We start from the raw sequence: 27,263 nt of genomic DNA, 5'->3' as shown, positions 1-27,263 counted from the left end.
TTCTGTCTCAATACAAAAACAAAAACAAAACAAACAAAAAAACCAGTATGTATAATTTGACGAAGTTTTAATAAAAATGTAATATGCACATAATGCATATATACATATATTTACATATATAAATACAAAATAATATGACAACATCTGGGAAATCATAAAGCTTTTTTTTTACATTTGTGAAATAAATGGCTGCATAGATATATATCAAAATACTAATAGTGGATATCTCTTTTGGGTGGGATTTTGGGGTAACTTTATGATTTTTTATATTTTTGAATATCTTCTAATGAGCCTGTATTGTAATCACAAACATTTCAGAGCATAATTAAGGTTTGTGAAATCTTGAGTTTCTACTGTCTGAGGAAGGTATCTTAAAAATGAAACTAACGCTCCAGTTGCTCACTAAACTCTTCAGTTTCCAGATGGAAGTTCTCTCTCTACCACTTGTGTTTTGTTTGTTCCCTAACCTCTTGGCTTGTCCCACAATGAAGGTTTCTGCTTCTCCACTGCCTCTTCCTCCTGCAGCACTAGCATTCAAAGTGGGTCTTGCTGGGATGGAGGGGCAGGAATGACACCTGACATATGGGAGGTGACCCATCTGGCTTCCTTGTGATCTGGACATTCCCAGTTCTGCACTAAATATCCCTGGTGATTTCCTGTTCACTTGTCTGTTGGTAAAGCCTCAGAAATAACCCAGGTTTCATAAAAGCTTCCCATGGTTTCCCAGAGATTGTCCTGCAGATTTCCTGTTGACAGAAACACAGGAAGAGGCAGTGCGGGGGCTGCACTGGTTGAACATCTGTGCCCCAGTCCCTCTGCCTGTCAGTAACCTGACAGAGGGAGGCCTGCTTGCTTCTGGGGCTGTGAAACTGGCTCACAGGATGGGCTCCAGCGTATCACAAGCAACCAGTCGGCCTCATCCAGACATTGTTGCTGAGACAGCAGAGCTCGATGATATAGCAATGGCACGTCAAACCCCAGTGATGCTCAGATTCAACCGACAGAAAGAACGAGAAATATTTGAAGCTATGGAGCATGAGTGGAAGTATGAGGGTGCAACAGGGGCTACTGTCAAAGGCTAATACAAATCTACTTTAGGATTTTTTTTCTCCTGTTGAACAGAGGGAACTCTAAAACAGAGGCTCTTCTCTCCTACTCTTATCAATGATTAGTATGTGTACAATCCAGAATTGGTTCTTGGGAGCTGGTTGCCTGTCCAAAATAATACTGTACTGTGAAAGCTGGCCACAGCACCAGGACTGTTTGATTAGATGAGCCTGGCCAGTCACTCCAGCCGGCAGCTCACACACTGCCACTTTTATACACACAATGCACTGCAGTCATTTATTTTGCTCAGCTTGGCTGGCTCTTATTTTCTCAGCCTCTCTGCTCAATTAGCCTTTGTCAGTGGTATGTCTCTTTAACTGGCCTGTTTGTCTGCCTGACATTCGGCATTCCTCCCATTTATAGTGTTATTCCTGATTGTCTCCAGCACGTGACTGGAGCAAAATCGCCTTATATGGCCAAAAGGAGATTGATGAATGCCCCACAGGAGACTCTTTTAAACAGCAGGCTGAGAAGGGAAGCAGCAGGCCCTAGTGGGAGGAGAAAACAGTGTTTATTCCAGAAAATCAAGAAGCATCTGTTCACCTGGGTAGGGGGAAAACATCTATTTTGCAGCTCCCTTTATATAATTAGAATTAGAGCTGCCTCTTTTTTTTTTTTTTTTTGAGACAGGGTCTTGCTCTGTCCCCCATGCTGGAGTGCAGTGGCACATTTATGGCTTACTGCAGCCTCAATCTCCCAAACCCACGCCATCCTCCCACCTTAGCCTCCCAAGTAGCTGGTACTAGAGGCGCACACCACCACCCCCGGCTAGTTTTTTGGTATTTTTTTTTTATAGAGACAGGGTTTCATCATGTTGCCCAGGCTGGTCTCAAATTCCTGGGCTCAAGCCATCAGACTTGGCCTCCCTGAGTGGATTTATAGGCATGAGCCACCACACCCAGTCAGCTACCTTTTTATAAATGACACTATAAATGCCAAAAATGATTCTCAGGAAAGGCAAGTTATATAAATTGAGCACCCCCCCCAAAAAAAACCTGCTCAGAAAGTTTTTTTTCATTAGTATTTTTATTTATAATTTGCTATCTTTGTTTGTATCAGTGCAGGAAGTTAAGGGAGTGGTTAGGAAGCAAATTTGGAAAAGCAATTGGGAGGTGGGGAGAGAAAGCTTGTGAAAAAGGCAAAGGGAGATTGTTTTAGGCAGGAGGTTGGGTGGGCAAAGGGTGGAGGAGATGAGGAAGGTGCCAGGAAAATGTTTCTATCAAAAGATTTAATTTGAGGAAACCTTAATTTGAATACATGCTGTAAATTAAAAACCTCTTTTCTTTTCAACAGGAACCACTTGAATTAAAATTCCCAAACATCTCTTATCCTGCCCTGGGGCTCCTAAAGGTAAAAATCATGGCTTCCAACAGACCAGGAAGCACACAGCAGTTGTCATCATTGGGGAATCTGAACTACTTATGTCTATCCATGCAATGAAAAGTGTTCCTTTTAGAATTCTCCTGGCTGGGCAGTGGCTCACACCTGTAATCCTAGCACTTTGGGAGGCCGAGGCAGGCGGATCACTTGAGGTCAGGAGTTCAAAACCAGCCTGGTCAACATGGTGAAACCATCTCTACTAAAAAAAAAATTAGTCAGGTGTGGTGGCACTCGCCTGTAATCCCAGCTACTCGGGAGGGTGAGGCAGAAGAATTGCTTGAGCCTGGGAGGCAGAGGTTGCAGTGAGTTGAGATTGTGCCACTGCACTCAAGCTTGGGTGACAGAGCAAGACTCCATCTCAAAAAAAAAAAGAAAAAATTCTCCTTGGAAAAGTATATTTTCAATATTTTAAAATGGATCACATTCTATTAAGTGAAAACATTTGCAAGTATTTTCCACTTTAAATAAACCTAACATTATATTTGAAGTCTAAATTTACACAAAACAGAAATTTCAGGGGGGTGGTGATTGTTTTACAAAGAGAACCTTTTCTTCAGAAAATCCTTAGCTGCAGGATCCTTTTAAATAGCTAACTCCCTGGTACATTTGAAGTACATTTAAAAACTTGATATATATATATCTATATATATATATAGATATATATATTTTAGAAATATAGCTCTTATGTAAAATGAGGTATGGTATCAACTAAAATGTTTGCAAGTTACAGTCAATGTCCCACATGGTTTAAAAATTATTTATTTACTGATGTATTAAATAATGAGTTAATATAAATGATAATGTAACTGTTACCTGAAAGGGGTCCCAATCCAGACCCAAGAGAGGGTTCTTGGACCTCTCTTGGGTGCAAGAAAGAATTCAGGGCGTGTCCAGAGTAAAGTGGAAGCAAATTTATTAACAAAGTAAAGGAATAAGAGAATGGCTACCCTATAGGCAGCAGCGCTGTGGGCTGCTCAACTGAGTATACTTATAGTTATTTCTTGATTATATGCTAAACAAGCGGTGGATTATTCATGAGTTTTCCAGGAGAGGAGCAGGGATTTTCTGGAACTGAAGGTTCCTCCCCTTTTTAGACTACTTAGGGTAACTTCTGGGCATTGCTATGGTATTTGTAGACTGTCATGGTGCTGGTGAAAGTGTCTTTTAGCATGCTAACACATTATAATTAGTGTATAATGAGCAGTGAGGACAACCAGACGTCACTTTCATCAACATCTTGGTTTTGGCCAGCTTCTTTACTGCATCCTGTTTTATCATCAGGGTCATTGTGACCTGTATTTTGTGCCGACCTGCTATCTCATCCTGTGAGTAACAATGCCAAACCTCCTGGGAATGCAGCCCAGTAGGTCTCAGCCTTATTTTACCCAGCCCCTATTCAAGATGGAGTTGCTCTGGTTTCAACACCTCTGACATAACCAACAAAAATTAAGTCAATTCCTTGGAGTATGTAGTTGTGAAATTTAATCTATCCAAGAATGAGCTCCATGGCCTACTTAGTTGCAACAAAAATAGTTAAGAATGATGTAATATAAAGGCATGTACATTATGCCTCTCCTTATATACATGATCACATATACTTATAATGCATAAACTATTCCTGGAGGGATACCCCCCACCCAAAAAAAAGAGTAGCTGATTCTAGAAGGGTGAATGGAACACCGAGTGGTGGAGACTTTGCTGTATGCTGTATGAATTGTATTTGTTATCATGTGTAAATATCATTTTTAAAATAAAAACACTAGTTTTTACAAAGTACATGCAAGGGACCAAACTGGCTAAATGGATTACCCCATTTAGCCACTAAGGTAAACTCTAAAAGTATATCTTACTCTCCCAGGGCAGAGTACCAATTGCTTCAAGAACAGAATAAGGTAGAGAAAATGATTTTTCATTACTACTTCTAGAAACTGTTTATTTAATATGTGAGTGCCATTTAGGAATGACTGGAAGGAACTAAAATCATGACTGGTGTGTTTTCCTGCCTTTTCCCCCTTCTTATTGCAACTGAAGAGTTTCATCTTTCAAAGAAGAAAAAAAATGACATTAGTAAGTTAATACAATTTTAAAGAAGTAAGAAGGAATTTTCTGTTCTTTTAGGGCTGTCTCCACATGGACCCTACTGAGAGGCTGACATGTGAACAGCTGTTGCATCACCCATATTTTGAAAACATCAGAGAAATAGAGGATTTGGCAAAAGAACATGACAAACCAACAAGGAAGACCCTAAGAAAGAGCCGAAAGCACCACTGCTTTACAGAAACATCCAAGGTTATAATTTCAAATGATCTCCTACCTGCTACCTGGTACAGAGTTGGAATCTAGACTTGAGGATGGCAGTTGTGGCTTTCAGCTCCAGCATCCTCATTCCAGCACTAGGAGACTGGTCATAGGGTCTATCAACCAGGGCCCCAGGGACATCTGTCTCCTGAAGCCCCCTCTCCCTGAATCCTAAAGGTGCCCTTGTCCTGCTGCTTCCTGATGCCACAAAGGGGCCAGGGTTTCCGGCCTGCATGAGCACAGGTCTCAACAAGGTACATGAGTATGAGTCCAGCTGAGCAGACTTCTTGGGCTTTGGGAAATGAAATCAGATTTTCCCCAGGCAGTTCTGTGTCATCATGTACACCTTCAGTATTAAAACTAACACTCTAGGTTTGTCCAAAAAAGGAGCTGTTTTCCTCCCTGATCCTTTGTCAGAGTTGGCTAGGGCAAATACAGTGATGGTGCTTTTGGTGGTATCAGCTGAATACATTTAACCAGAGAACAGCATCCAAACTGCACACTGGGAGCCTGTGAAGAATCCCGATTGGTATAAAATGGCCTTACATTAAGCATCTTGTGATAAGCCAAAAGCTGTAATAATTTAGAATGAACTGTAGTTGGAACCACAACTGATCCTGGGTAACTTCGGGATCTACCTAGGTACTCCTTAAGCTATACATTATCTTGCCTTAGTCTTTCCCTTTGCAGCTTCCACTGCCCAGCATGCTGAACGGTACCAGGGTGTTGTGTGTGAGGCTGGGAGGAGGGAAAAGTGTGAAAAAGTTCCATGAGGAACAAGTACAGCACGAACTCCAGGGCCCTAATGTAGATCACAGTTAGAAAATTAATAATGTTTTAATTTTATTCTCCATCATATGTGACCCAGGTAGCAAAACAGGCCAGAAACAGACTCCTCCACCCCCACACCAGAATTATTTCTTATCTCAGTATTAGTTTGTATTCAAGAGCAAAAGGTTTTGATGGAAATATTTCTACTTGAAAAAATAGGGAAACTCCACTATTTGGTGTATTGCATTTTTTTGAGACCGAGTCTCACTCTGTCGCTCAGGCTAGAGTGCAGTGGTGTGATCTTGGCTCACTGCAACCTCTGCCTCCCGGGTTCAAGTGAGTCTCCTGCCTCAGCCTCCCCAGTAGCTGGGATTACAGGCACGCGCCAGTATGCCCAACTAATGTCTATATTTTTAGTAGAGACAGGGTTTCGCCATGTTGGCAGGCTGGTCTCGACTCCTGACCTCAGGTGATCCATCCGCCTTGGCCTCCCAAAGTGCTGGGATTACAGGCGTGAGCCACCGCACCCGGCCTGGTGTACTGCTTTTAAATCCTGAAAGAATCAACTGATTTAAAAGTACTAAAAAGTACTTTTCTGAGGCCAATGGCTGAAAAACTTTTTTCTAGAAAGTAAAAGTACTAAAAAGTTCCCTTTTTAGGGATACCGAAGGACATACAGTGCAATACAAAAAATACAGGTGTGTTCTTTCGTTTGACATTGACAATAAATTTAAACATTTTCAGGAAGCTTGAAGGAAGCAGTTTTGTCTTTTTCTTTAGAGATGGGGGTCTTGCTATGTTGCGCAGGCTCTCTCCTGGGTTCAAGGGATGCTCCCACTCAGCCTCCCTTGTAGCTGGAACTACAAGTGTACACTGTGCCATGCTTGATTTGCATTTTTAACTAAGGGAAGAGAGTAAGTAGGCAAATTGCCTAGGTGCTCTGTTTATCAGTTTTCTCTGCTATAAGACAAGGCATTGGCTTAAATGATCCCTAAGATCTCAGCAAGCTCTCAACTCCTATAAATCTATGTTTTCTTCCCAATAATGTTAACATGTAGATTTTCCCCTTTTCATATTCTCTAAATCTTCTTTAATGTGAATGTTTTTCCTTTTTAATATAAACATTTAAAAGGAAAAGCCAAGACCAAATTGAAACATTTAATCCTCTTTCAAGTCCTGGATTGTGTGCAAAAAAAGTATTTCTATACTAAAAAGCTTAATTACCTCTTTTGTGATATATTCTAAATAATGAAAAAAAATGCATGGCACAGTTTTGAACCTAATTCTGTGTTTTGCATTTTTAGTTGCAGTACCTACCCCAGCTAACTGGCAGCAGCATCCTTCCAGCTTTGGATAATAAGAAGTACTACTGTAATACCAAGAAACTTAACTACCGTTTTCCAAACATTTAAAGGAGCTAGGAGACATGATTTTAAAAAAGGAATCAATAGATGCTTTGAAGAAAATAAAACTTATACAGTTGATTGAAAACAATTACAATGTTGAAAACACACCAGGAGAAAACATAAGCAAGAAACTGGGAGGCCAATTGGCAAGATATGAAGGGAAATGCCAGATCCCGTCTTCCATGCTTGATGATGGTGTCCAGAAAAGAAAGAAAAAACCTGTTTGGAGTTGCACTTGCATTTCAGTTTATGTAAGTAGCCGAACTTATGGACAGAATATGAACTGTCCCATACCTCTGGCAAAACCAGATGTATCAAAAAGATTTATGCTTCAGTTGTACCACATGCCACACAAGAAAAATGGACTACAAAATGCCCACATATACTTCCTCGGATCTCTATTGCCTGAGTCCTATCTCCTGCCTCTCAGATTGTTTCAGCATCATATTTAAGATAGTTCTATTTCTTGAAATCAAATGTTTAAAATCCCATTTCCTGCTTGCTCTATTTCTTGATTTTTATATTTTAAAACATTTTGAGGGTAACACTTAGGTTCAAAATATTTAAAAGCATACAAATTATCACAAAAACTTGGTAATTTATATATTTAATTATATGTTTATACATTTCATCGTTACTTTATCAGTAAAGGATACACCTTAGTCACTTTTGCAGGCAAGGTGGATTTACTGTAATCTGTCTACATTTATTCACCCAATTCCCCTTGTAAACAATGGCATGAAGCTCGGCAGCTGATTAACGCAGTCAAAGGGTAGAGCAAGACCTACAGGCTTTGTAGGAACTGAACCTGTCAGCCTGAAAATAATTAGTATTTCATTCTCTCTGGCACAGCCTTTGACCTGGTACATCTATACGCAAACCTGTAATTCAGTGATCTGGGTTTCAGAAGAAATTACTTGTGAGCTTTTACTTGAGTCATGAAAGACATTATGTTGTAAACTGATGTTTTCCCTGAAACATCTTTTTGCACCATGTTTGTATGTGTATGTATGTGTGTGTGTGTGTGTGTGTGTGTGTGTATATATATATATATATGCTATTCTAACAACTAATATATTACACTAAATAGTCCAAAGTATTGAGGACTCACAGCTTTGCACAGTGAGACTGAAAATGATGATCGATCTATCTATCTATCTATCTATCTATCTATCTATCTATCTATCTTGAAACTCCCACCTCAGCCTCCCAAGTAGCTGGAACTACAGGCATGTGCCACTATACTGGCTAATTTTTTTGTATTTTTTGGTAGAGGCAGGGTTTTGCCATGTTCCCCAGGCTGGTCTTGAACTCCTGGGTTCACGTGATCTGAGCGCCTTGGCCTTCCAAAGTGCTGGCATTACAGGCATGAGCCACTGCGCCCGGCCAAAATGACATAATTAGCTTTGATTTGGTCTACTGCTCTTAATCAAAAAGCTTTTTCATCCTTGTCCCCTGGACACAAGGGCAATATGAAGCCTGACGTCTGTTTCTTACAGCTCAACACCATTTCTGGTTGATGTGCTGCCACTATTCCTAGCACTTCTCAGCCATGGTCTTCAAAGTTGTATTTCACTCTATTTTCAAAACATTTCTTCTGTACTCTCATTTTCTTCCTGTTAATTTTCTTCATGATGACATCTGACCCCATTTACTTAAGTAATCCACTGAGGTCTGGTGTCTATTCAATAATTTTGACTACCCTAGGATATCTAATGATATCCTAAGGCTTCCTAATGTATATCATTTCTTGCCTAGACCTGATATGGGTTAAATGCCAGTCCCTGAATTATTCAATTCCTGTTAGACAGCCCTTGATTCAAATGACAAGGAAGAACATCCAGCTTCCGTGAATAGTTAAAAAAAATTTTTTTTTCCTTAACCCAAGAAAATGCACTTGACGGAGGCAGATTACTATAACTGCCTAATAATTCAGCCAATAGTTTTATCAAAAACTATTCAGAATAGAAAAGTAGCTCTAGACTAAATCGTGGTGAATCAGTTGTCTCACCATACAGTAATGAAACAAACCTGAGAAAAAAGGCTTATTTTTTTCTAATGAGTTCCGTTAAATTTATGCTTATGTTCAATTTAACCATATTTATAATGCTTTTATTCGGTATGAAATCTCCACTGTATCACATGAGACTCTTCCACATCCTTTTATTTACTATTTTCTGATTTTTAAAATGACAGTGGCAATTACCATTTATACTATGTGTTATTTGTATAAGCTGTTAAACACACGTTGTTAAACACAACGAAAATTCATTTTTCTACCTGAAAGCTGTATCATAGAAGGTGTTTATTTGAAAATTATTTTCAAGTTTATATTCAACAGCTTAATAATGTTCACACCAGGCTGGACGCGGTGGCTGCCAGCACTTTGGGAGGCCGAGGCGGGTGGATCCTGAGGTTAGGAGTTCAAGACCAGTCTGGCCAAGAGGGTGAAACCCTGTCTCTACTAGAAGTACAAAAATTAGCTGGGCGTGGTGGTGGACGCCTGTAATCCCAGCTACCTGGGAGGCTGAGGCAGAGAACTGCTTGAACCCGGGAGGCAGAGGTTGCAATGAACTGAGATCACACCACTGCACTCCAACCTGGGCAACAGAGTGAGAGTCTGTCTCAAAAAAAAAAAAAGTTCAAACACACAGAAATCTATAAACAAGCTGGCATACAAGAGTAATAGAATCAGGGTCATTTCTCATAGGTAACAATGAAGACCTGTTTTATCTATTTTTGACTTTTTTTTGAGACAGGGTCTTAAATCTGTTGCCCAGGCTGGAGTGCAGTGGTGCCAACATGGCTCACTGCAGCCTCGACTTCCTGGGCTCAACTGATCCTCCTACCTCAGACTCCTGAGTAGTTGGGACTACAGGCATGTGCCACTACACCCAGCTATTTATTTTTTATTTTTTAATTTTTTGGTAGAGACAGGGTTTTGCCATGTTGCCCAGGCTCATCCTGAACTCCTGGGCTCAAATGATCTGCCTGCCTTGGCCTTCAAAAGTGCTGGGATTACAGGCTAGCCTTTTTTTTTTTTTTTTTTTTTTCAAGAGACAGGATCTCCCTCTTTCACCCAGGCTATACCAGGCTGGTGTGCAGTGGCCGTGATCATAGCTTACTGCAGCCTTAAACTCCTGAGCTCAAGCAATCCTACCACCTCAACCTCCCAAGTATCTGAGATTACAGGTATGCGCCACCATGCCTGCCTAATTTTTAAAATTTTTTATAGAGATGGGGTCTCGCTGTATTGCCCAAATTGGTCTCAAACTCCTGGTCTCAAGTGATCCTCCCACCTCAGCCTCCCAAAGCACTGGGATTACAGGCATGAGCCACGGCCTGTGCAATGTTAGGCCTAAAGCAATGTTAGGTTTTAAGAAAAACCTAAGCATAGCCCACTGGTTTTTATTGTTTCCTTTATTATATTGCAATCTGCAAAACTATTTGTATTCAGCCAAGTATCTATGTCCAGTTTTAATAAAATAGCAGCCTAAGCTTACAAAATAGACAAATTAAGCAGCAACGGTTGATTCTGAGAAAGTCTGTATGCTATCAAGAACACAAGGATGCAGGATCATGGGAAATGCATGCAAATCCTGTTGAAGCAATGCATGCTTCAACAACCACTGACCACTTTGCATAATTGACTCCATCAATGAATCTGTAATTTAGCTTCTAATTTTTCATAATTGTGCATTTATGGTAGTATGCTTCACTAACTTTAAAGTTAAATGTAAATTACTATTATAATAAAAACATCTGTTGTACAAATAACTTTAAAGGATTCTAAATAAATATCTATATCAAGAGATACCTATAGATTTACATATTAAATAAATATATTAGAATTAAAATGTTATCTGGTTTACATTTTTTTCTTTTTTCTTTTTTTTTTTTTGAGACAGTCTCGCTCTGTCACCCAGGCTGGAGTGCAGTGGCGCAATCTCGGGTCCCTGCAACCTCCACCTCCCAAGTCAAGTGATTCTCCTGCCTCAGCCTCCAGAGTAGCTGGGATTAAAGGCATGCACCATCACATCCAGCTAATTTTGTTTTTTTAGTAGAGATAGGGTTTCACCATGATGGCCATGGTTGGTCTCGAACTCCTGACCTCAGGTGATCTGCCCGCTTTGGCCTCCCAAAGTGCTAGGATTACAGGCATGAGCCACCGTGCCCAGCTGCACTTTTCTTAAAATGAATTAATGTATATAAATTCTCACTTTCAACTTAGTAACATTAGTGAGTCACGTCTGGATATTTATTTTCTACATATGATGCACTCTCCACTTCTAAAATGTCATATTATGGCATCCTTATAATTCTACTGATGACTATATAATATTAGTTGATGTTCAGAATCAACAGTTTCAAATGATCCTTTATACTGAAATAAGACACATTATTTTACTTCAATTGTAATTTTAGTTCCAGAGAAGGCAGTGCTGTCTTAAAGGCTTGGACAAGATTTTCTTTTTCTCTTACTCCAGGAAGATCACTTAACAACAAATATTTGAGGTTTCTGCAAATAAAGAAAAAAGTCACTTCAATTTGGCCAAGAGCATTAAAAATAAACTCAATTTACTGACTTAAAGAAAGAAAATTATGTAGAAAATGAATCTATATCACCCTATGCCTTCAAAATTACTTTTAGAGCGGTAGCCTTAGAGATGAAATTCATGCCAGGAAGTAACACAGACTTTGGGTTACGTCAATATTTCTAGCTGAATCATTCTAAATAAAATGTATATTTATAATGATGTAGATATCCTTTGCATGTGAAACATGAAATGTGAATCTCAACCCCAAAAGGGGAAAAACTGCGAAAATTCTTAAAGATACTAGAGTTTCTACTAAAAGATGAAGCTTTGAAGCTTCAAGTAATGTAAGAGATGAACAGTCTAGTACTTTTGGTCCTAATGTTTAAAATTTCTTAAACTTCCTGTGATACTGAGGTTACTGGCAGATCCATTATATATTAAAGCAGAACTACATTAATTAGATTCATAATTTGAATGTTGAGATCTCTAACATAGGGATTTGATTAAACAAACTTCTAGGCCAGGCACGGTGGCTCACGCCTGTAATCCCAGCACTTTGGGAGGCCGAGGCGGGCAGATCATGAGTTCAGGAGTTTGAGACCAGCTTGGCCAACATGGTGAAACCCCCGTCTCTACTGAAAATATAAAAATTAGCCGGGCGTGGTGGTGGGCGCCTGTAATCCCAGCTACTCAGGAAGCTGAGGCAGGAGAATCGCTTGAACCCAGGAAGTGGAAGTTGTAGTGACCCAAGATTGTGCCATTGCACTCCAACCTGGGCAACAAAAGCAAGACTCCATCTCAAAAAAACAAACAAACAAAAAAACTTCTATTCTTTTTTCATCACGCTGATGAGACTCAGAATCTTACAAATTTTAGAATTACACATTCCTTGCTAGTATTATCTGTTTTTGCATTTGGGATTAGGTGACTTGCTCCAGGCCATGGCATGGGTCTGGTTGGTGGCACAAGAGGATGTAGAACAGCTTTCCTAACCAGTGGATGCATGCTTTTGATGATTATTACAGTGTCAGGCAGTGTTCTAGGCTCTAGAGACAGAAAGGTAATTATTTCAAGGTTTTTTTCCCCCTCAAGCAAAATAATTACATGGTAAAATGCTAATAGGTATACACCAAATGTCTTGAAAATATCAAAACCATAGGAGAAATTGCTTTTAAAAAAAAGGAGAGAAAGCATAATCGTTGATGCTTACTGAGGGCTTACTGTGACAGGCACCATGCTAGGTGCTTAATGTAGATTTAATTTTTAAAAATATACTCTATAAAAAATTCAATAAAACATTAATGTATTAAGGTTGATCATTTTAGCTGTTTTAAAGTATTACAGATGAAAGTGAGGTCATTTTTTAAAATTATACTTTTCAGAACGAAAAAAAGACACCACCCCTCACAGTCAATTAAATTCTAACTATTCACCTTAACAGCATTATCAAGTTTCCACTTTGGCTTTGATCATCTACCTTAAATGAAGCAAAGCAATGATGCCTTTGTCTGTGATATTCCCACAGGATATTATTTCCATTTCCAATATGGTTTTTTGTAAATTTTCAAGTTGACTAAGTCTCAGCAAACAGTCATCCTCGATATAATGACACTTGCACAGCCTTATTTTTTCAACATGCTCTAGGCCCTCTGGGGAGAAAAAGTACAGATTAAGCATCTGCTTTACCACTAAGATGACAAACTGTCCTGGTTTGCCCAGGACTGACTTGGTTTTAGGACTGAAAGTCCTATGTCCTGGGAAACCTCTTAGTCCCATGAAAACTGGAATGACTGCTCACCCTATTTACCATATAAGGAATTCACTATAGAGCTTGTGCTGATGGACAGGACCATTCCACAGTCAGATGCCCACACAGTGGAGGAAAGAAATGCCCACATAGGGCCAGGCCCAGTGGCTCACACCTGTAATCCCAGCACTTTGGGAGGCTGAGGCGGGTGGATCACCTGAGGTCAGGAATTCAAGACTAGCCTGGCCAAAACGGCAAAACCTTGTCTCTACTAAAAATAGAAAAATTAGCCTGACGTGGTAGTGCACGCCTGTAGTCCCAGCTACTTGTGAGGCTGAGGCAGGAGAATCAGTTGAACCCAGGAGGTAGAGGTTGCAGTGAGCCAAGATCGCGCCACTGCACTCTAGCCTTGGCGACAGAGTGAGACTCTGTCTCAAAAAAAAAAAAAAAAACCAAAAAAAAAAAGATGCCAGGCACAGTGGCTCACGCCTGTAATCCCAGCACTTTGGCAGGCAGATCACGAGGTCAGGAGATCGAGACCATCCTGGCTAACACGGTGAAACCCCATCTCTACTAAAAATACAAAAACAAAATTAACCGGGCATGGTGGCGGGCGCCTATAGTCCCAGCTACTCAGGAGGCTGAGGCAAGAGAATGGCGTGAACCCGGGAGGCAGAGCTTGCAGTGAGCCGAGATTACGCCACTGCACTCCAGCCTGGGTGACAGAGCGAGACTCTGTCTCAAAAAAAAAAAAAAAAAGAAAGAAAAAAAAAAAAGCCCACGTAAGCAGCAGCTGTGTGGATATAATTATTCCTGCATTATTGAGGGCTTCTCAATGACAGAAGTTTGACAAAGATAGTTTGACAAACAAGGCCCTGGATTTTAAGTCAATAAACCAAAGACTAGAGACATATAGAAACAAGCTTAGTGAGAGGAGGAAAGAGAGGAAGGTGTCTGTAACCTCAGTTTACTTTGAAAATAAATATCAAACACAGGAAGAAACAAACTTGACTATACTGAAATGGGCAAAAAGGACAAACCTATGACTATAATTGTGAGTCAACTGCAACAAAATGGTCACTGTGAATCATCTGCATTTTCTATTAGCAAAATGATAGGGTAGTTACCCATGTGATCAAATCCAATGCTCATGATACAAGAGTCGGTGGCATCGATCGCCTGAATCTTGTATTTGTCCAGAGGGCCTGTTGGAAGGTGGTTGTAGTCCTTCTGCCACCTCTCCTGGCCATGGTAGCGCACCATGGCCCCACAGCGCAGCAACCACTCGGATGCCGCCCTGTCAGGGCCAACATCCCTGATGCGATCATAATCCACCCTGTTGGCAAGAGAAAAAAAGCAGTTTGCTTTTACAATAATCACTAGCTTGTTAACTATATTAACTGACATAAACAATACAGAATGCAACAAATTTTCATTTCAAGTGACTGAGGAGGAAGATAAATGTATTAGTGAGATCCATGCAAAAAAAACAAAACAAAAAAAAAACTGTAGTCTACTAACGTTTTTAGTTTTGTTTTTGTTTCCAGGTGAACATTGTCAAGGCGTATTATTTTTATATGAATTTATCAGACACAACTTTTCATTGATTCACATATAGTAGAGTGCTTGACACCAGAGATACTTAGTAACTATTCTATGAATGACTATACTTGGTTAGAATTTGTATTAATAACAAAAGATTAAAGAGAAAATAATTCTGAATCTGTGTTCAAATTAATCTAATTAAGTGATATTTACTAATTTCTATATATGCTTTTTTCTCTAGCTAGTGATCATAATGCTGTATTAAGTAATTAAAAGGTTAGTTTCAACAGTTTCAAAATGACATTTCTAAGTGTTCCACCCACTAATTTTTTGAAAACCCGAGTTACTTTGATAGAATTCAAAAGGTTAACTACATTCCTTTAAAAAGCCATAAAAATAAAATACTTTAAAATTATATTTAGTAAGTTTTTCTGATTATAAAATGTTTATTTTAGAAAACTTGAAATGTATCAAAAGGACAAGTAAGAAAAATCACTGAAATTCTGAAACAGCCACAATTAATATTTTGTAATATATTTTTCTGGTGTTTTTTCCATGTTTGTGTGGGTTTTGTTTGTAAACAAAATTAGGATCACACTGTACAAATTGTTAAAATAACATTTGAAATATGAGAAATAGCCAAATGAGCTATTGGGAACTTATTTAGCTGTAACCATCTCCACATTTCTTCACTTTATTTAGAGTAACTTACTTATTAAACACTGCATTCAACCAGCCCCAGAAGTATCTGGAGTCACATGACCATGGGAGTTTCTTTACGCCACACAACTGCTGGGAAATTTTTCCAAACAGCATCATTTGATCTAGACACACAAAACAGTACTTACATTAGATCATCATCAGAGTCCCATACATATAGCAACTTACTTCAAAGTCAATGCTCTTGTACTGATAAAGCTGATGACTCACTTGTCACTCAACAATTACTGAGCAAGTCACTCCTGTTTCTTGTTCTTGGGGTTTTTTATTTGTTTGCTGCAAAAAAATGAGGGGTTGGACTGGATGGTGTCTAAGGTTCCTTCCGGCTTGAACGTTAAGTTCCACTGTTGAAACCTCAATTGGAGTCTGTCTGTTGTACTGCCATCTAGTGTCCATTCAGGCGCTGTAGCTATGAATTTGCTGAAGCTGGCTCTATTCCCCATCTATATTTCCAGCATCAAAATGACACACTAAAATCACCGAAAGAGCAACGTGTCAAGGTTAAGATGCTTGCATCCAGGAAAGAAGAGGAGACATGAAAATAGATCTACCTATGACAAGGCTGCAAGTGGTGTTACCAGAGCAGTGTAAACAAAAAAACTGTTTTAAGGGCAGCTGGGAAAGACTGGGCAAGTAACTTCACCTCTCTGACCTCTGGTTTTCTCATTTGTAAAATGAGATGATTTGCTTAATTTCCAGCTGTCAAAATGTATAACCATAATTTGAGAAAGTGATTCCTGGAGTAGGTTTCGATTTGATTTACCTCAATTCAAGTTTCCCTAGTAGTGTGCTAGGTGTGTGCAGGGGACTGGGTGTGGCAGGGAGGTGGGGATGGGGAGACAAAGATAAATGAAACATGGTGTTTGCTTTGAGCATCTGACAATTTAATGCAGGATGAAGTGGGCTAAGACACGTTACCAAGTAGTTAAAATAAGTGACAGAACTTGATAAATGCCTCAAAAGAGTTAAAATAAGGACAGAAAGGATTTCAACAAACAAAGGTGCCAGGAAAAATTATGCCAGATTATTAGCTGAAGCAGAAACATTTAAGCATGTTATTTTCAGTTTCACTAGCACATGTGAGTCATGAGAAGAGGCAGGCAACTTGCACAGTCAGGTCATGAAGTGTTTTGCGTGCTCAGCCAGGGAATTTGGGCTGTATTCTGTAGGTGGCAGGGAGTCACCGAGGTTTCTGAACAAACCACTGGCCTCTGGGAGGCCGAGGCAGGCAGATCACGAGGTCAGGATATCGAGACCATCCTGGCTAACACGGTGAAACCCTGTCTCTACTAAAAATACAAAAAAAAAAAAAAAAAAAAAAAAATTAGCCAGGCATGGTGGCATGTGCCTGTAGTCCCAGCTACTCGGGAGGCTGAGGCAGGAGAATCGCTTGAACCCGGGAGGCAGAGATTGCAGTGAGCTGAGATTGCACCACACTGCACTCCAGCCTGGGCAACAGAGCGATACTCCATCTCAAAAATAAATAAATAAATAAATAAAATAGAACAAAGCATTAGCACTATTACAGTTGTGCTTCAAGAAATTTACACAGCAGCATCAAGATTCAGGGTCAACAGAATGGGACAGCCAGTCAGCAAGGGCTTCAATCACAGGAGGCCATACGAAAGGGCCTAGTTGGGGAAGGATGGGAATGACATTACAGTTAGTTCCATATGACTCAGTTAAGTGAGATGTAGGGGCAAGGGCTAGAGGAGTTGAAAATGACACCAAGTTTTGGCCCTGGGTCACTGGTAGTAGGATGGTGATGCCACTAAAAGAAATCACATCAGGAGAACAGGGTTATAGGTTCAGATTTTTTTCTTTTAGTTTTTCATAATCTACATACTAAGTGTTAGCAGGATTTCTAAGTGCAAGTGACCAACAAATCACTGGAATCAGAGGTCACAAAATGTTAAAGCTGTAAGGAATTTAGATCACCTGGATGAAATCTCTCATTTAGAGGTGAGGAAACTGAAGCCCTGATATTAAGTAACTTCCTGACACCCTAAATCCTTTCTGAAACAAGGTGGGGTATTAATAAATGCATGTGTTTAAAGGGACTTGCTCAATGTTTCATGACTAATTGGTGGTAGTGTTGAAACCTGAACCCAGTTCTCTACCAGCCCGGGGTCCTTTCCTCAATCATTACATGGTCTGGAATTCAAGAGAAAGAAGAGGACTAGAAAGATGCCTGAGAGGGAAACACCTTAGAGCTGAGGAAGTGATTGAGGATGCTGAGGCCGTGGAACAGTGAGAGATGTGAACTGAAGACAGAACCAACTACCCTTTTCATCCCTTTTCCACCATAGCCGTCTTCATTACTGCAAGCCTCTGCTCCACTACCTCTTATCATGTTCTCAACCCCTTCCAGCTTTTTGTTAAAGCTCTCTCTGCCTGTGCCCACCTCGAATAACTCTGTTAGTTGTCAATCTTATTTACAAATATGGGCTTTCCCAGCTTCTACTCAGGCTGTTTTCTCTTAGCCTCCCTCCCCCATCACCATCAACCTGTGGAAATCCCACCCAACCTCAAGACTTTACTCAAATGCCATGTCCATTCATTCATTCACTCAAAAAATGTTTATTGAATGTCTGCTATACTTAGTGCAAAGGCAACAATGGTAAGACAAAACAAACAAAAACAAGAACAAAGGAGAAAGAGACACACAGAAAGACAAGGTTCCTGACCTCATAGAACATATAATTTAATAAAGACAGATAACATATAAAGAGATAAATAACACCCAACGTGGTTGGATAATAGAGGTGTGAACAAATGCCATGAGAATCTAGAGAAGGGAGTGAGAAGAAGGCCTTCAGAGTAGAGGTGTCTTTTGAAATGGGTCTTAATGATTAAGAGTTTTCAGTTTTCTCTTAATGATTAAGAGAAGCAGAATATGAAAAAAAAAATTCCCGTTAGAACGAAAAAAGAGTATGCAAAGTAAAAGAAAGAACAAGGATGGCATCTTATTCATTTCCATTTTTCTCAGCATAATGCAAAAGTTTAATAAATATTTGTTTATTAATAGTCTTCAATGGTTGACATGTTTCCATGGAGAAAGGTAAAACCAGTTAAACTGTTATTAAGCAGGTGAATTAGAGTGGTCTTTGAAAACTGAATATTTTTGCTTGATTCATTTTGGCCCATCTTATAATTTAGCTTAAACGAAAGGCCAAATTTACTTTGGCTGTAATCTCTAAAAACACAAGATATTAGATTTAAAATGTTTTAAACATAAAAATTAAATTTATATTTGGCAATAGAGGTAACAAAAATTGGTAGGTTTTTACATTTCAACTGCAACTTTGCTAATGATTTTGCAAATTATTCCTACTTGAGTCCAAACAGTTGCCTTTGGGAACGCTTTCTATAGGGAAAGAGGAGACCTCTACTGGTAAGTTAGTGAATCTAGCTCTAATAAATTAAAAGAACCCAGTTAAACGCAAATTAGGAAATAATCACTACTAAATTACTGCTGCCATAGATAATCCACCATGATTGAGTTTCATACCAGGGATGCACAAATGGCTTAACATACACAAGTCAATAAATGTTATATACCACATAAACACAATTAAAAACAAAAATCACATGATCATCTCAACAGATGCAGAAAAAGCATTTGACAAAATCCAGCATCCCTTTGTGATTAAAACCCTCCGCAAAATTGGCATTAAAGGGACATACCTCAAAGTAATAAATGCCATCTATGACAAACCCACAGCCAACATAATATGAATGGGGAAAGTTTAAAGCATTCCCTCCAAGAACTGGAAGAAGATAAGGATGCCAACTCTCACCACCCCCCTCCCTTTTTTTTTTTTTTGGAGATAGTGTTTCACTCTTGTTGCCCAGACTGGAGTACAATGGCACGACCTCAGCTCACTGCAACCTCTGCCTCCTGGGTTCAAGCGATTGTCCTGCCTCAGCCTTCCGAGTAGCTGGGATTACAGGTGCCCACCACCACGTCCGGCTAATTTTTTGTATTTTTAGTTAAGATGGAGTTTCACCATGTTGGCCAGGCTGGTCTTGAACTCCTGATCTCAGGTGATCCACCCGCCTTGGCCTCCCAAAGTGCTGGGATTACAGGTGTGAGCCGCAGCACCCAGCCCCACTCTCATCACTTCTATTCAACATAGTACTGGAAGTCCTAGCCAGAGCAATCAGACAAGAGAAAGAAATAAAAGGCATCCAAATCAGTAAAGAGGAAGTCAAACTGTTGCTATTTGCTAATGATATGATTGTATACCTAGAAAACCCTGAAGACTCCTCCAAAAAGCTCCTAGAACCAATAAATGAATTCAGCAAAGTTTTAGGATACAAAATTAATGACAAAATTAGTACCTTTCCTATACACCAACAGTGACCAAGCTGAGAATCAAATCAAGAACTCAACCCCTTTTATAATAGCTGCAAAAAAAAATAAATACTTAGGAATATGCCTAACCAAGGAGGTGAAAGACCTCTAAAAGGAAAACTACAAAACACTGCTGAAAGAAATAATAGACGACACAAACAAATGGAAACACATCCCATGCTCATGGATGGGTAGAGTCAACATTGTGAAAATGATCATACTGCCAACAGCAATCTACAAATTGCTTCGAGTTCACTGCAGATTCTGGATATTAGTCTTCCCATCAATATAATTCCCATAAAAATACCATCATTCTTCAGAGAACTAGAAAAAACAATCCTAAAATTCGTATAGAACCAAAAAAGAGCCCACATAGCCAAAGCAAGACTAAGCAAAAAGATAAATCTGGAGGCACGACATTACCTGATTTCAAGCTATACTATAAGGCCATAGTCACCAAAACAGCATGGTACTGGTATAAAAATAGGCACATACACCAATGGAACAGAACAGAGAACCTAGAAAGAAACCCAAATACTTATAGCCAACTGATCTTCAACAAAACAAACATACATATAAAGTGGGGAAAGGACACCCTATTCAACACATGGTACTGGGATAATTGGCAAGCCACATGTAGGAGAATGAAACTGGATACTCATCTCTCATCTTATACAAAAATCAACTCAAGATGGATCAGGGACTTAAATCTAAGACCTGAAACTATAAAAATTCTAGAAGATAACATCAGAAAAACCCTTCTAGACATTGGCTTAGGCAAGGGTTTCATGACCAAGAACCCAAAAGCAAATGCAATAAAAACAAAGATAAATAGTTGGGACTTAATTAAACTAAAGAGCTTTTGCGTGGCAAAAGGAACAGTCAGCAAAGTAAACAGACAACCCACATAGTGGGAGAAAATCTTCACAATCTATACATGTGACAGAAGACTAATATCTAGAATCTACATGAACTCAAACAAATTAGCAGAAAAAATTCCATCAAAAAGTGGGCTAAGGACATGAAAACAATTCTCAAAAGAAGATATATGAATGGCCAAGAAACATATGAAAAAATGCTCAACATCACTAATGATCAGGAAAATGCAAATCAAAACCACAATGTGATACCACCTTACTCCCGCAAGAATGGCCATAATCAAAAAATAAAAAAAAAAATAGATATTGGCGTGGATATGGTGAAAAGGGAACACTTCTACACTGCTAGTGGGAATGTAAACTAGTACAACCACTATGGAAAACAGTGTGGAGATTCCTTAAATAACTAAAATTAGAACTACCATTTGATCCAGCAATTCCACTACTGGGTAGCTACCCAGAGGAAAGGAAGTCATTATACAAAAAGATACTTGCACATGCATGTTTATAGCAGCACAATTTGCAACTGCAAAAATGTGGAACCAACCCAAATGCCCATCAATCAATGAGTGGCTAAAGAAGCCGTGGTATATATATATGATGGAATACTAGTCAGCTCACTGCAACCTCCGCCTCCCAGGTTCAAGTGATTCCCCTGCCTCAGCCTCCCAAGTAGCTGGGATTACAGGCATGTGCCACCATGCCTGGCTAATTTTTTGCATTTTAGTAGAGATGGGGTTTCACCATGTTGACAAAGATGGTCTCAATGTCCTGACCTCGTGATCCACCTGCCTTGGCCTCCCAAACTGCTGGGATTATAGGTGTGAACCACCGCGCCTGGCCTGGAGTTTATTATTCTGAGTGAAGTAACTCAGGAATGGAAAACCAAACATCGTATGTTCTTACTCAAAAGTGGGAGCTAAGCTATGAGGATGCAAAGGCATAAGAATGACATAACAGGCTGGGCACAGTGGCTCATGCCTGTAATCCCAGCACTTTGGGAGGCCGAGGCAGGTGGATCACGAGGCCAGGAGATCGAGACCATCCTGGCTAACAACAGTGAAACCCTGTCTCTACTAAAAATATAAAAAATTAGCCGGGCATAGTGGCGGGCGCCTATAGTCCCAGCTACGCAGGAGGCTGAAGCAGGAGAATGGCGTGAACCCAGGAGGCAGAGCTTGCAGTGAGCTAAGATCGTGCCACTGCACTCCAGCCTGGGCGACAGAGCGAGACTCTGTCTCAAAAAAACAAATAAGCAAATAAATAAAAAAGAATGACACAATAGGCTGGGTGCAGTGGCTCACGCCTGTAATCCCAACACTCTGGGAGGCTGAGGCAGGCGGATCACTTGAGGTCGGAGTTCAAGACCAGCCCGGCCAACATGGCAAAACCGCATCTCTACTAAAAATATGAGAGTTTGCCGGGTGTGGTGGCATGTGCCTATAGTCCCAGCTACTCAGGAGGCTGAGGCAGGAGAACTGCTTGAGACCAGGAGGCAGAGGCCGCAGTGAGTTGAGATTGCACCACTGCACTCCAGCCTGGGCAACAGAGCATAACCCTGTCTCAAAAATAAAAATAAAAAATAAAAAATAAACATGTACTTACCATATGACCCAGCAATTGTACTCTTGGGCACTTATCCTAGAGAAACAAAAACAGGTTTGCACAAAAGGCTGTACACTCATGTTCACAGCTGCTTGATTTACAATAGCTAAAAACTAGAAACAACTCAAATGTCCTTCAGTGAGTGAACAGTTGAATATACTTGTATTAGTCCATTTTCACACTGCTGATAAAGACATACCAGAGACCGAGAAGAAAAAGAGGTTTAATGGACTTACAGTTCCACATGGCTGGGGAGGCCTCACAATCATGGTGGAAGGCAAGGAGGAGCAAGTCACATCTTACATGGATGGCAGCATGCAAAGAAAGAACTTGTGCAGGGAAACCTCCCGTTTTTAAAACCATCACATCTTGTGAAGCTCATTCACTATCTGGAAAACAGCACAGGAAGGACCTGCCTCCATAATTCAATCACCTCCCACCCGGTTCCTCCCACAACACATGGGAATTGTGAGTTACAATTCAAGATGAGATTTAGGTGGGGACACAGCCAAACCATATCAATACTGTAGTACATCTACATTATGGAATGCCACTCAGTAATACAAAGGAAGGAACTACTGATACATGTAACAGTTTGGATGTATCTCAAGGGAGTATGCTGAATGAAAAAGAGTCAATAAAAGTTACATACTGTATAATTACAATAATTACATTTATGTAACATTCTTGATATAACAAAATTTTAGAAACAGATTATAGATTGGGTGGGGCTGCAAAGGTAAGTTGCGGTTATAAAAGGGCAACTGGAGGGACCCTTGTGGTGATGGACCTAGGCTGTACCTTGACTGTGGTGGTGGATACAAGAATCTACACACCTGATAACCATATAGAACTAAATATACACAGAGAACACTAACACAAAATGAGGAATCTGAATGAGATCAATGGATTGTGTGAATGTCAATTACCTGGTTGTGATATGGTACTAGTTTTGCAAGATGCTACCACTGGGAAGACTGGGTAAAGGGTACATAGAATCCCTATTCTTACAATTGCATGGGAATCCACAATTACCTCACAAAGTTGAATAACCATCTCTTTTTTTCATCTGTGATGGAACAAGCAGGCAATATTCTACATTGTTTTAACAAATAAAACAAACTATGTACCACTGTTCTGGTGGTAAAACCCTTTAACCATAATAAATGCCATCACGTAGCAAATGCTTCCCTGTGCTAAACACCTGATGACCTTATCTCGTGTAATCCGCTCAACGGCCCTAAGACTAGGGAGACATTGCTATCATTCCCAGTTCACAGAGAAGGGTCTGAGGCAAAGAGGTGATTTCCTGGAGCTACCTGACCAAAGACTGGAACCAAGATTCTAAGAGGCACACGAAGTCCTTCTGGTAATAAATTTGTATAATTCTATTTGTTATGTTCAGCTGTCTTAACCCTAAAAATTAAAAACTGCCATCAAGCATACAGAATGAGTGTTAGCAATACTGGCACGGTAATAATTTTAAAGAGTTAGAAGGTCCTTTAGAGATTACACAGCCCATCGCCCTCATTTTTACAGAAAGGGAATCAGGTGAAGTGACCTGCACAGGTGAGTCGCTGCTCAGAGACCGCACAGCACATTTAAAACTGTATCTCGGTTCGGTACTCAAGAAAAGGACACAGACTGATAAATGGTGGCAAAAACCGAGCTGTCTGGTTCTTCCGGTACCCAGTGCCGGGTCCAGTACAGAGCAGGCGCTCGATAGTTACAAGACGAATCAATGACTGAATGAATAGCACCGCCAGTAGCCCCATAAAAGAAGTCCAGAAGACTGCGGGCTGTCAGTCTTCGCTGTGACACAGAGCCTCCGTGAGGAGCGAGGACTAGGGCCGGACAGGGAGCGCCCTTCTAGTGGACGCTCGACTCGGCTGGAGCCGGGATGGAGACGGTGCGTGCCCAGGCCCTCCGTCTACCGTGGGCCGCGTGCTGGGCCGAGCGAGGACGGGGCGGGAGCGGGGCGGGATGGGGAGGGGGCGGGGAGAGGGCGGGGCCGAAGCCAAGCCGGAAGCCGAGCCGGAAGAAAGAAGCCGCTGGGCCCGCCCAAACAAGAATTTCCACCGTAATTCCGCCCAGAGTTTCTCCCACGGCCCCAGGTCCGCATGGCGGTGAAAGTCGAAGACGCGCGACCTAAAGGGCCAGGTTTTCAGTCAGCCCAGCGTTGGCGACGGGTTAGGGCGGAACACAACCACCACCCTAGTCCCGCCAGGCTCGGGGCCTAGCTTTTCTACTCACAGCGTCGGAGGGAGGGAGGGAGCGAGCCAGCGTCCCCGCGTCTGCGGCACCCTGGCCCGCCCTTCGCCCTCCGACGCGCGCGCCTATTGGCCACCGCAGCCCCTCCCACATGGAGCGAAGGCGCGCACTTCATTGGCCCCTGCGTGAGGGGCGGGGCTAAAGAACGCGGGTCCTCGGCCGTGGAGGGTCGAGTGGCGGCTTTTGAGCGCTGAGGGAGGGGAGCGTGTGTAGGTGATGGTGCCAGCGCTGCGTTATTTGGTTGGTGCCTGCGGACGGGCCCGCGGGGGTTTCGCCGGGGACTTCCCTGGGGCGTCCGGGTTGGCGTCTGGGAGGCCAAGACCGCTGTGTGGAGGTAGCCGCAGCGCCAGCACCAGGTGAGTGGCCGCTGGTCCTCCCCGCCTCCTGCGCTGCTGCCCCTCGCAGAGGCACCTGGTGGTGGACCTGCGCCCCTGTTCCTATTTCCCTGTCCCGGGGTGAGAGCAGGTTGGGGTCCTGTGGCACTCCAACCTCGGATCCCAGGAGCTACCAACCTGCAGGTTCATTCGTTGTATTTAGGGCCGGAGGAAAGGCAGTGTATAGAGTAGAGGTCAGGAGTAGCTCTGGCTTTGAACAACCCGTCCACTTTCTGTTGAACTCTGGGTTAACCTCCTTAAAGGCTTAGTTGTGAATGGGACCTTAGTCTCTCCTGTAGGTGGACATTTGAAGGATAAAAGGACCTAGCACACAGTATAAGCAATCAAATATGCTGTTTATAAGCTGGAGTCTTTGGCGTTGCTTGGAAGATATGAATACAGTCTTAAATCAGTTCCTGGCACACCCCGCATAGTGTTGCCCCGGTCGGAATCAGCTCTTATGCTAATCAAAGCCCGCAGAATTCAGTGTCCTGTGATTTATAGTTTGGACGTCACATTCGAAACCACTGTCTTTCTCTGCCCTCTGTAGAAGAAACAGTTTGTGTGAAGGCTGTAAGGCTTGGAGAGGTTTTGGCTATTTTGACGACTAGAAGGTGGGCCACATGAGTGTGACTGAAGTTTAGTGGAAGACATATGGTGTGGAATGATCCGGGAGAAGGACTACATCACAGCAAGGTTTTTATTTTATTTTAACCACACGTTGACTTTTATTCTAAGAGCCACGGGAAGCTATTTAAAAGGGTTTTAAGAAGAGGCTACGCTTTAGGAGGCCGAGGCGGGCGGATCACCTGAGGTCAGAAGTTCGAGACCAGCCTAACCAACATGGCGAAACCCCGTCTCTACTAAAAATACAAAAAAATTAGCCTGGCGTGGTGGTGGGCGCCTGTAATCCCAACTACTCCGGAGCCTTAGACAGGAGAGTCGCTTGAACCTGGGAGGCGGAGGTTGCAGTGAGCCGAGATCGCGCCATTGTACTCCAGCCTGGGCGACAGAGCGAGACTCTGTCTCGCAAAAAAAAAAAAAAAAAAAAAAAAAAGAAGAGGCTAATGATTAAATGTCGATGTTCTAAAAGTTGACTCTGGCTGCTGCGTGTTGGTGGATAGGGGGAGTAGAGTGGGATACCAGTAATAGCGATTGTGATTTGTTATGGGGCACGTAGACAGTTCTTTTGGGAAGCTTTTCTTAAGGAAAGAAAAGTAGAGCTAGTGAAAGTTTAGTTTATACTTAAAATGTTTTTTTTTTTTAATTTTTGGAGTCACGGTCTCACTGTGTTGCCAAGGCTGGAGTGCAGTTGCACAATCATAGCTCACTGCAGCCTCCACCCTCTTGGGCTCAAGCGATCCTCCCTCCTCAGCCCCCCTCCCCAATGCTTCCTGCCCTCCGGGAGCTGGGACCACAGGCAGCTAATTATTTTCCTATTTTTTTGTAGAGACGTTGCCCAGGGTGGTCTCGAACCCCTGGCCTCAGGTGAACCTCCCTCTTCAGCCCCACAAAGAGCTGAGATTACAGGTGTGAGCCACTGTGCCTGGCCTATAGTTTTATTTTGAAGTAATTATAGATTCATTGAAACTGCAAAAATAGTACGGGCCAAGCGTGGTGACTCAGGCCTGTAATCCCAGTGCTTTGGGAGGCTGAGGCAGGAGGATCACTTGAGCCCAGGAGTTTGAGACCAGCCTGGGCAAAATATAAGATCCCTTCTCTACAAAATAAAAAATAAAAATAAATAAACAGTACAAAGAGATCCCATGTACCCTTCACCCCATTTACCCCAATGAAAACATCTCACATAACTATAGTACAATATCAAAACTAGGAAATTGATATTGGCAAAATCCATGGACATTGTTCAGCTTTCATCAGTTTTACATATATTCGTGTGTGTGTGTGTGTGTGTTCTATGCAGTTTAATCATATGTATTAATTTGTGTAACTACCACCTCAATTAAGATATGAAAATGTGGCCAGGCATGCTGGCTCATGCCTATAATCTCAGCACTTTGGGAGGCCGAGGTGGGAGGATAGGTTGAGCCTAAGAGTTGGAGACCAGCCTGGGCAACAAAGGGAGACAGCAAAACCCCTGCTCTACAAAAAAATTAAAAAATAATTAGCCAGGTGTGGTGGCTTGCTCCTGTAGTCCCAGCCACTTGTGGGGCTGAGGCAGGAGGATCTCCTGAGCCCAGGAGGTTGAAGGTGTGGTGACCTGTGATTACACCGCTGCACTGAAGCCTGGACAACAGAGCAAGAC

General features: G+C 41.5%; 3 protein-coding genes across 24 annotated transcripts in view; 2 read left to right on the top strand and 1 right to left on the bottom strand.

Annotated features, from left to right (window-relative positions):
- The window catches only part of CDKL1 (cyclin dependent kinase like 1), a 72,700-nt gene extending 65,076 nt beyond the window's left edge, over window positions 1-7,624 (top strand). For 3 of the 4 annotated variants that reach the window (XM_054530662.2, XM_054530660.2, XM_063715843.1), the window contains exons 8-10: window positions 2,401-2,457; window positions 4,606-4,776; window positions 6,861-7,453. In XM_054530662.2, the coding sequence (XP_054386637.2) occupies window positions 2,401-2,457; window positions 4,606-4,776; window positions 6,861-6,968 (336 nt within the window). In that variant the 3' untranslated portion in view covers window positions 6,969-7,453. Of the gene's footprint in view, window positions 1-2,400; window positions 2,458-4,605; window positions 4,777-6,860 lie in introns of all 4 variants that reach the window. The other variant, XM_054530659.2, reaches the window with a different exon arrangement.
- On the bottom strand, window positions 51-24,724 carry DMAC2L (distal membrane arm assembly component 2 like). Of its 16 annotated transcripts, none has more exons than XM_054529838.2 (8): window positions 23,914-24,418; window positions 22,589-22,741; window positions 22,353-22,388; window positions 15,723-15,982; window positions 15,505-15,616; window positions 14,375-14,583; window positions 12,978-13,149; window positions 11,194-11,481 (listed from the first exon to the last, which is right to left on the bottom strand). In XM_054529838.2, the coding sequence occupies exons 5-8, from the start codon at window positions 15,609-15,611 to the stop codon at window positions 11,367-11,369; spliced, it is 603 nt and encodes a 200-aa protein (XP_054385813.2). In that variant the 5' UTR covers window positions 15,612-15,616; window positions 15,723-15,982; window positions 22,353-22,388; window positions 22,589-22,741; window positions 23,914-24,418; the 3' UTR covers window positions 11,194-11,366.
- L2HGDH (L-2-hydroxyglutarate dehydrogenase) overlaps window positions 24,596-27,263 on the top strand; it is a 67,764-nt gene continuing 65,096 nt past the window's right edge. For 2 of the 4 annotated variants that reach the window (XM_024231208.3, XM_054529716.2), the window contains exon 1: window positions 24,596-24,979. In XM_024231208.3, the coding sequence (XP_024086976.3) occupies window positions 24,840-24,979 (140 nt within the window). In that variant the 5' untranslated portion in view covers window positions 24,596-24,839. 4 annotated transcript variants of the gene reach the window in all.

This window comes from Pongo abelii, chromosome 15 (genome assembly GCF_028885655.2).
Source record: "Pongo abelii isolate AG06213 chromosome 15, NHGRI_mPonAbe1-v2.0_pri, whole genome shotgun sequence".
NCBI lineage: Eukaryota > Metazoa > Chordata > Mammalia > Primates > Hominidae > Pongo > Pongo abelii.
This window is presented reverse-complemented; position numbering and strand designations above follow the sequence as displayed.

Coding starts and splice junctions, on each gene's coding strand:
- DMAC2L (XM_054529836.2), bottom strand. CDS start 22,715: ATGGTTTTAAAAACGGGAGGTTTCCCTGCACAAGTTCTTTCTTTGCAT. Junction 13,150..14,374: donor CATTGGATTTGATCACATGG/GTAACTACCCTA, acceptor TTTTCTCCCCAG/AGGGCCTAGAGCATGTTGAA. Junction 11,482..12,977: donor ATTGCTTTGCTTCATTTAAG/GTAGATGATCAA, acceptor CTTTATTTGCAG/AAACCTCAAATATTTGTTGT.